We start from the raw sequence: 10525 nt of genomic DNA on the forward strand, positions 1-10525 counted from the left end.
TAAATAAAAATTTATAACCGGTTTCGGTTGTTACACCATTGTATCAGAGATTGACAATGGTGTGACAACTAGTACACCTTTATTTTCTGCTGTGATACGTCTAGTTTTAGATATTTATCCAATTATCAAGTTGAATAAAAAGACTAAAAAATTGTCAATAACCACAGATTTATTGATAGAAAGATCGGTTTCGGTTGTTACACCATTGTCAATCTCTGATACAATGGTGTAACAACCGAAACCGCTCTTTCTAACTATCAATAAATCTGTGGTTTTTGATAATTTTCTAGTCTTTTTATTCAACTTGATAATTGGATAAATACCTCAAACTAGACGTGTCACAGCAGAAAATAAAGGTGTACTAGTGGTTCAATATGATAAATAATAAATTCTCTCTTTATAGAAATGAATATGCATAAATTCTTTTTCATAATATATTCTCTTGCATAATAAATTCTCTTTCATAATAAATTATATTTTTCAAGTGGTCTGTGATGTAATGATTTATTCTCCAAACTTCCCCAAAGCAGTTTAAACAAATGATCTTGTAGAAAATTGATTAGATTGATATCCAATTATCAGACTTAGGAGATAAGGATTCAGTTGTTGTGGATTGAATTCTACTGTAATTCTGAGCAGTCTTCTCTTGGGTCGTGGTGCTGATTTGTCGCTGCCTGTCCAATCCCTTTTATAAGTTACATGCGGTTTGACTGACTTTCGTTTTTGAATATTTTTTTTACAATTTTCGTTTTGAATTTTTTTGTGCTTTACAAAATATTGACACACTAAAGTTTTAGTACAGTATTTACCTTCGAAATATTGTTTTTAATTTTGGTTAAAACCAACTCATGAATAAAATTCATTAGATTCATATCTAAAGACATGGTGAAACGTTTGATTGGTAAGTGTTTGAATATTTCAAATTTTCGGGAGTCTCTTTGTCAAGTTTTTACTGTTTAAATTAGTTTCGGATATGTGAAAAGAAACAGGTTTAGAGGGTGGGTCAATTAATTGTAGGAATTTGAATGTCTGGTAATTAAATTGTATTAAATATTTATTTGTAGGCATTGAGTTGCTTCATAAATTAATTATTATTGAAATTGTTGGATGATCTTCAAGAATTAACAGTCATTAATACTCTAAAGTATCTTAGGCCTGCCGCAAAGTATACCCACGCTAATCCACGAAAAGCTACCCACGCCGTGGGATGTTTTGTAAACCATTGCTATAGAATTATTCATAATCAATCAGCTGATAAGTGGATTATTCATTGCATGTATTACACAGATGTCTGGAGAAGCCTAGCAATGGTTTACAAAACATCCATAATGTTTTATAATATTATAAATGGGCCTTATAAGCTCTGTAGATCCACTCAAGTTGAATTTAATCAGATGTATGGAATTTTGTCCATGAATGTATGAATGAGTTGTGAAGTTAGTAAAGTAAAGTAAATAACTTGTAAACTATTATCGTAATGAATAATGAAGACTTGTAAACCTATAACCTCTTTAAGGTGTGGATTGGATTAACCGATACTGCTTTTATTATTAATACAATAATTTAAGTCGTTGTAATTAGTCCTTGAAATAATACAAGGAGTGTCCTTAATTTTTATCTCTCGATCAGTGCTTCTTTGTAAAATTAATAAATAAATAAATAAAATGTCATTCTTCACTGTCACTATCATCGAAATATTGTAGGCAAGATCAGACATAAGATCTACCTCCCCGTTTTGTTAAGAAACCCCAATGTTTTCGGAAAGTGGTGTATCAAACTGTATTAAGATATTATGAATACTTTAGTAAACTTCCCATTTGAAAATAGCCCTAAAAATGTTTATTTATTGGATGTGATTATGCTCTAATATTATTGCAAATGCATGTAAGGTGGTATGTTAAGATTATTAACAACATAATTGGTTCTTGGATCCAAAAGTTCACAATTTTCAAGGGGTAGGTGAAGGTTTCACTCAAGTATAGGAAGTGAAATTAAAAAAAAAAATTATTTTGTATATAGCATGCTTGTTGCAAGTCTTTCAATACATGACTTGTGATTTTATATAGCCTGATATCTGGTGAATGAGGTAGCACATGTATAAAATATGTTATTCATTAACAATTCATAGATTAGTTACTATAAATAGAAATAAAAATAAAAATCTTATCACCCCCTTTTTGAATTATTTAATCATAATATCACTTGAAAATTACATCAATGTTGAAACATGTTGTGATTAAATAATTCAAAATAGGGTACTGAGATTTTTATTTTTATTTCTATTTATATTACAAGTAGCCCTATACAGTAAAGAGACAATTAGTTACTGTGAATTTCACCCATCTCTACTTAAAATAGCATTTTTTATGTTGAAAATTAAAGTTCTCAAGGCCGTTTGCACAGTGAAAGCCTAAACCGAATTCGATCAGCTGTTGGCTTAACCTCAAAATGAGACACATTATAAGAAATTATACTTGATATAAATGTAATCCAGTTTAAAATTCATGCATAAAGGGTTAAATTTGATTTAAGTGCAAACGGCACTTAGAGCCGTTTGCTCAGTCAAAGCTTAAACTGAATTCGATCAGCTGTTGGCTTAAACTCAAAATGAGACACATTATAAGAAATTATACTTGATATAAATGTAATCCAGTTTAAAATTCATGCATAAAGGGTAAATTTGATTTAAGTGCAAACGGCACTTAGAGCCGTTTGCTCAGTCAAAGCTTAAACTGAATTCGATCAGCTGTTGGCTTAACCTCAAAATGAGACACATTATAAGAAATTATACTTGATATAAATGTAATCCAGTTTAAAATTCATGCATAAAGGGTTAAATTTGATTTAAGTGCAAACGGCACTTAGAGCCGTTTGCTCAGTCAAAGCTAAACTGAATTCGATCAGCTGTTGGCTTAACCTCAAAATGAGACACATTATAAGAAATTATACTTGATATAAATGTAATCCAGTTTAAAATCATGCATAAAGGGTTAAATTTGATTTAAGTGCAAACGGCACTTAGAGCCGTTTGCTCAGTCAAAGCTTAAACTGAATTCGATCAGCTGTTGGCTTAACCTCAAAATGAGACACATTATAAGAAATTATACTTGATATAAATGTAATCCAGTTTAAAATTCATGCATAAAGGGTTAAATTTGATTTAGTGCAAACGGCACTTAGAGCCGTTTGCTCAGTCAAAGCTTAAACTGAATTCGATCAGCTGTTGGCTTAAACTCAAAATGAGACACATTATAAGAAATTATACTTGATATAATGTAATCCAGTTTAAAATTCATGCATAAAGGGCATGAAAAATGAGACACTCAAAATGAGACACATTATAAGAAATTATACTTGATATAATGTAATCCAGTTTAAAATTCATGCATAAAGGGTTAAATTTGATTTAAGTGCAAACGGCACTTAGAGCCGTTTGCTCAGTCAAAGCTTAACTGAATTCGATCAGCTGTTGGCTTAAACTCAAAATGAGACACATTATAAGAAATTATACTTGATATAAATGTAATCCAGTTTAAAATTCATGCATAAAGGGTTAAATTTGATTTAAGTGCAAACGGCACTTAGAGCCGTTTGCTCAGTCAAAGCTTAAACTGAATTCGATCAGCTGTTGGCTTAACCTCAAAATGAGACACATTATAAGAAATTATACTTGATATAAATGTAATCCAGTTTAAAATTCATGCATAAAGGGTTAATTTGATTTAAGTGCAAACGGCACTTAGAGCCGTTGCTCAGTCAAAGCTTAAACTGAATTCGATCAGCTGTGGCTTAACCTCAAAATGAGACACATTATAAGAAATTATACTTGATATAAATGTAATCCAGTTTAAAATTCATGCATAAAGGGTTAAATTTGATTTAAGTGCAAACGGCACTTAGAGCCGTTTGCTCAGTCAAAGCTTAAACTGAATTCGATCAGCTGTTGGCTTAAACTCAAAATGAGACACATTATAAGAAATTATACTTGATATAAATGTAATCCAGTTTAAAATTCATGCATAAAGGGCATGAAAAATGAGACACTCAAAATGAGACACATTATAAGAAATTATACTTGATATAAATGTAATCCAGTTTAAAATTCATGCATAAAGGGTTAAATTTGATTTAAGTGCAAACGGCACTTAGAGCCGTTTGCTCAGTCAAAGCTTAAACTGAATTCGATCAGCTGTTGGCTTAAACTCAAAATGAGACACATTATAAGAAATTATACTTGATATAAATGTAATCCAGTTTAAAATTCATGCATAAAGGGTTAAATTTGATTTAAGTGCAAACGGCACTTAGAGCCGTTGCTCAGTCAAAGCTTAAACTGAATTCGATCAGCTGTTGGCTTAACCTCAAAATGGGACACATTATAAGAAATTATACTTGATATAAATGTAATCCAGTTTAAAATTCATGCATAAAGGGTAAATTTGATTTAAGTGCAAACGGCACTTAGAGCCGTTGCTCAGTCAAAGCTTAAACTGAATTCGATCAGCTGTTGGCTTAAACTCAAAATGAATCACGTTATAACAAATGATACTTGATATGAATTTAATCCAGTTTAAAATTCATGCATAAAGGGTTAAATTTGATTTAAGTGCAAACGGCACTTAGAGCCGTTTGCTCAGTCAAAGCTTAAACTGAATTCGATCAGCTGTTGGCTTAACCTCAAAATGAGACACATTATAAGAATTATACTTGATATAAATGTAATCCAGTTTAAAATTCATGCATAAAGGGTTAAATTTGATTAAGTGCAAACGGCACTTAGAGCCGTTTGCTCAGTCAAAGCTTAAACTGAATTCGATCAGCTGTTGGCTTAACCTCAAAATGAGACACATTATAAGAAATTATACTTGATATAAATGTAATCCAGTTTAAAATTCATGCATAAAGGGTTAATTTGATTTAAGTGCAAACGGCACTTAGAGCCGTTTGCTCAGTCAAAGCTTAAACTGAATTCGATCAGCTGTTGGCTTAAACTCAAAATGAATCACGTTATAACAAATGATACTTGATATGAATTTAATCCAGTTTAAGATGAAATTTAGTTTAACTGGCACTGTCCGAACGGCATTTGATAACATGAAATTCAGAAAATTATTTTAACATGTCGGTAACTGAAGAAATTTGTTATTTATATGTATGTAAATACATACAAATTAGATAACAATATCAAATATACACAACTGTATATAAATACAGTTTATATGTGGGAACGATGTTTTTCGCCCATCTCTTCAGGGGAAACTGTTATCCGGTGTTTTGGTTTTAAAAGTTTAATCATTAAAATAAATCATTAAATTTAATTTAATAGTATTAATCATTCAAATTCTGCGTTAGTATACAGTGATATCATAGAGGAAAGATAACATAAGCTATCTATTGTGGTATCTTCTCTCTATGGCCTTATCTAGTTGGATGCCTTGGCCAATGTTTGGGGAATCATTCTAAGGAGAATGACAACTAGGTTCAGAGCGAGATAACCTGGATTTGAGAGCTGAAGAAAGAGAGAAAACTTTGAATATTAAAAATAAATAAATATTTAGAAATTGAGTCTTGATTTTCATGCAAATCTAGCCAGCTGACAGCTGAATCTAGACCTAGTGTTACAACGTTGCCAGCTCGTTTGGCTAAACGTCTAACTAGAGATGGCTGCAGTTTTCCGTACCGTATAGGCTATTTGTTAGAATAGAATGATGAGGAAGGTTATCTAGGTTGAATGAGATGGGAGACATCTCATGTCTTAATTATAATTTATTTGAAAGATTATGACCCCATTGCACAAATGTATGTTGAATGTTAACGGTGATTAAATGGCTGTTAAATGACACGATAACCAATCATATGCAGCGGAAAACGAATTTAATCAGCACTTAATCACGATGTGAGTTTAACAGACTTTTGTGCAATTGGGTCCAGATTAGAAACGTGACGGTACATTTGAATTTGAAAATACAAAACTTATAGAGTTCTAGATTTATCCAAATCCAGTTGAATTCGGTTTATATAATCTTATTTCCTTACATTATTCTCTCACCTTAAATCTTGATAAAAGAAGGGAGGAATAAATAAAAAAATCTTAATAAATCTTGATAGGGATGATTATAAATTTAATAATCTGAATAACTGAATCCGGTACTGAAATTTGAAAATTCTCTGCAATTCTGCTAGTATTTTTTCTACAATTTTAATTTCTATCAATGAATGAGTAAGTTCTTATTTATGCTCCTGTAGTTTTCTCTGGTCTTGAACATCAAGGTTACGTCGCGTACTGATAACAAATTCGTAAAAACTCTTATTCCTTGTCTAGTATTTCTAATACTAGAAATACCATCAAATCAGTTTTTCTTGTTTACATCACTTGTAACATAAATATTACAAGTGTACTGATATGCATAATATTTATAATATGCCTTTGTTGACAGACACTGCCATATTACTCATATTGTATTAGGGATATTTCTCAAAAAATTGTATTTCTCATTATCATCTGTATTTTAATGATCAGTGTTATTTTGAGAAATACATTGACAGTTTTTGGGAATATTGCGAGTATTTGGTAGGCTAATCATAAGAATATTGAATCTAGATTATAAATTGGGTGTATGTTAAGTCCTAACTAACCAGCTTGATAAATATCACAACCGACTGCATTATCCTGTGTAAATAATTTTCCCATTTATATCTCAAAACTACATATTTGAGAGCACCATAATCAAGGTTTTTGGAGTAGGCAGTTTACGGTTTTGTTGCATTGTTCTATTGAAACAAATTTTGGTTCATTGGTACCATAATGAAAAGGTTTTTGGAGTAAGTAGCTCACGGTTTTTGTTGTAATATAGTGAGGCCACGTTATAATAGCAGTGGAGAAAGATAGGAGAACAGCGTTGCCGATTCTCTGCCTTCTATAAATAATAGCTGAAACTGGTGTAATGTTACTGTTTATTCTTGTTTAAAATAATCAATTAGACTTGAATTTTACTTTTTGTGTAGTTGAGAGATTGACAATGGTGTAATAACCGAAACCGGTCTTTCCAAGTACCAATAAATTTTTGGTTTTTTGACAATTTCTTAGTCTTTTTCATTCAATTCAAGCTTAAATTTTATTTGCCAAGAAAAAAATTATCAATTTCTATTATAGAGATCAAAGATTTAATTGAGTTATTATATTTCCATATTATCAAATACAAACTGGCAACGTTGCAGAGCTAGAAAAGAATAGCGCTATCTGCTTTGTTGAATGATTGACAAGGATAGCTACACCGATATCAATCAAATACTGCCATTATAACGTGGACCTCACTACAGTAATGTCGTATTTGTGATGATTAGATTACAATATAGGTTTGAGAACCTCACGATTTTTGGGTTACCCTACTTTTGACTCATAATAGTAATGTTGCATCTGTGATGATTAGAGTAAGGTTCAGGTCTGAGAACTTGATTGACAATTTTTGGATTACTTTTGACTCAACAGACGGTGCCAGCAGCGGCACATCAAGTGGAAGTGAGGGGAACAAGGAGAACACCCCCTCCAAGACGGTTGGACTCTCCAGGCGTCAGAAGAAGAATTATCGCGGACGCCGTGAGGACAGCTCCTCACCCGGCACTACAGTGAAGAAGAAATCTGTCACCAGTGGTCGACTCACCAAAAGTTTGCTCAACCACGACATCAACAAACAGTATGCCAAGCTTTGTTGGAAGGGCGTTTCCGGTGGGGACATGTCAATCATTCATCACTTGAAGAAGCATGTCCTAAACCCCGATGACCTCCTCTGGATGGGATACCCGGTGGAAAGCTCCACGTATCCAGGCCACGCCATCGTATACAAACCATCCTTGGACTACTCCAAGACCATCCACAACACTCACCACTACAACAGAAGCAAAAGTCCAATGAAGACAGCGGCCAGTGAGCAGTCCGATCAACCCATCATGGGGTTTGATGTGAACGCAAGGGAATTCGCGCCCAAAGTCGTCAACTATGGGACAACACTCATCAAACGGAACTCAGACCCGGACTTCAAGGCACAGATTCCTGCAGCAACATCCCCGAAGAAGATGTGTGCCAATGAGTGCCAAGCAGCAAGGAAGTGTGTCAGGTGTGGGAAGGAGTACTTTGTCTCTCAAGATGGCAGCTATTTGACCACAGAACAATGTGTCTATCACTGGGGCAAACTGCGGACTCAGTTCGATCGCAACTCTTTATATGAGTGTTGCAAGGGGGAGCAAAATACGAAAGGCTGCACCACGGGGAAACTACATGTATGGAATGGGCTACATGAGAACTGTTTCAATCCTCTGCCTGGTTTCGTTAAGACTCGGCCCAGGAAGACACCTCTCCCGGAAAGTCTAGGTCTCAGTGTATATGCCATCGACTGTGAGATGTGCTACACCACACAAGGATTTGAACTGGCAAGGATCACCGTGGTGAGTTCTGATGGGAGACTCGTGTATGATACCTATGTCAGACCTGAGAACGAGGTAGTCGACTACAACACCCGCTTCTCCGGAATCACGGCCAATGAGATCAACAAGCAGGGCGCGTCCAAGGTTCTCCGAGAGGTCCAGAACGATTTGATGGGTTTCATCTACGCGGACACGATCCTCATTGGACATGGCGTGGAGAACGATCTAATTGCTCTAAAAATGATACATACTACGATCATTGACACTGCGTATGTGTTCCCGCACTTCTTCGGATTGCCTTATAAGCGTTCGCTGAAGTCACTAGTGAAGTTCTGCCTGAAGCGTGAAATTCAGATGGAAGCGACTGGTCACGACAGCTTCGAGGATGCCCGTTCGTGTCTCGAGCTGATGCTGTGGAAATTGCAAGAGGACCACGCCCAATCGTCCGTCTTGTCGGCCAATAGACTGTGATAACTAACTTACTCTACTGCCAAACATTGGGACAATTCACTGCTCTTCATCATCCCACATTTAATTCCCTCTTGTGATAATCAACTATTCCAATTGTTTCTCCAACATATCACATCAGTTTCACCTGTGTATACTAAAAAAAAACAATTCGACTGAAAAACTGTGTACAAGGTGGAACTAGTACTGAAGTCATGTAAAAATTACAACTATATATCATCAATGTGCCTTTTCAGTTTCACTGTGACTTAGACTGTAATCATGTTAGAATAATAACTTCCATTTTACTATTATTACAATCATAGTAATGACAAAATATTGTCAATACAAGTCGATTCATTGTTTTACTGTTACAATCGTAAAAATGACTTGAACTGACAAGATTGTCACTCGTCGAATCATTTCACTGAAATTGGCAAAATATTGTCAATACAAGTTGAATCATTTCATTGTTACATTGACAAATCATTGTCAATACAAGTCTATTCATTATTTCTATGACTAAAACTATTGACAGAACTTTGCAGTTACCGTACATTATCGAGTGACATGTTTGAATAATTGAAACCAGGAATGATGTTGATATTAAACCACGACTATGGTCAATTTCTTTCAACTTTCAAAACACACACTTGTATCTTGGTACGATTGTGTTTTTTATAAGCTTAAACCTAATCGATTGTAGTCGATGTATAATCTTAACAGTCTGCTAGGTTAGGATTTTTCAATTTTTGTACTAGGAATCTTGTGTCACAAATTGTAGCACAATTTGCTCCTACAAATCCATCCAGTTTTGTAATAATTTCTCACTACTTTTGATAATTGTAGTGATATATTGACTGAATTTCATTGTTCTATCATACAGCCAGACCAAATAATATCGCACACTTTTCCATTTTTCCTTTCATATTACTTAATTTGTGTCGATATCTTATTGAAATTCACAATCATTACCACCAGATTTACGTTGTGATGAACGTTTTCTATGAATGAATGTAGTTCCTATGTAATTGAATAAGATTTGATTGTTATTGTCGGGTAGAAATATTTTGGTAATAATACTTTTCGTGTATGATACTGCTATCTTACAATGTATTTAATATTTATAAATATTATTCAAATTTTGAATTACTGGGAATATTGCTTCGTATTCCATGACATTCTGAATAATATCCATGTGGACGAAATATTGGTTACAGAACAGAGTATTTATTCAAATATTAGTGACTAGAATTTTGTCTGACTTATAATATTTGAAATAATCTAATACTTCCAATACCAGTCCAATTATTTCTACAATCTACTTATAGAATAATTTTAGATATAAGAAGCGTATATTTTTAATGTTAATCGAATGAACAAATTGATTAATCTAATTGAATTTGATAATTAAACTTTGTGTTTCCCAAAACTAATGTCAGTAGGCTGAAACTAAACTCATGATATAATTTTGGTGTGTGTTAATTTTATGTAGGATTCAAGAATATCGCACGATGATCTCATGATAAAAACTTGAAAATAAACGAATATACTCTTAAATCTTAAGTAATATCCACGAGTTTTTATTTTCATAATAATGGATGGCTTTATCGAGACATAAAATTTTATCCATTAGAGTAAAATAATCATAATATTG

The 10525-nt window shown here is 33.4% G+C and overlaps 1 protein-coding gene across 1 annotated transcript; it reads left to right on the plus strand.

Moving 5' to 3' along the window:
• Positions 1–637: 637 nt before the first annotated feature.
• On the plus strand, positions 638–9846 carry LOC120348767 (putative exonuclease GOR). Its single transcript, XM_039444033.1, has 2 exons — positions 638–901; positions 7490–9846. Exons 1-2 carry the CDS (start codon positions 883–885, stop codon positions 8890–8892), a joined length of 1422 nt encoding a protein of 473 aa, XP_039299967.1. The 5' UTR covers positions 638–882; the 3' UTR covers positions 8893–9846.
• Positions 9847–10525: the final 679 nt, after the last annotated feature.

The sequence above is a fragment of the Nilaparvata lugens genome, unplaced genomic scaffold, assembly GCF_014356525.2.
Source record: "Nilaparvata lugens isolate BPH unplaced genomic scaffold, ASM1435652v1 scaffold2550, whole genome shotgun sequence".
NCBI lineage: Eukaryota > Metazoa > Arthropoda > Insecta > Hemiptera > Delphacidae > Nilaparvata > Nilaparvata lugens.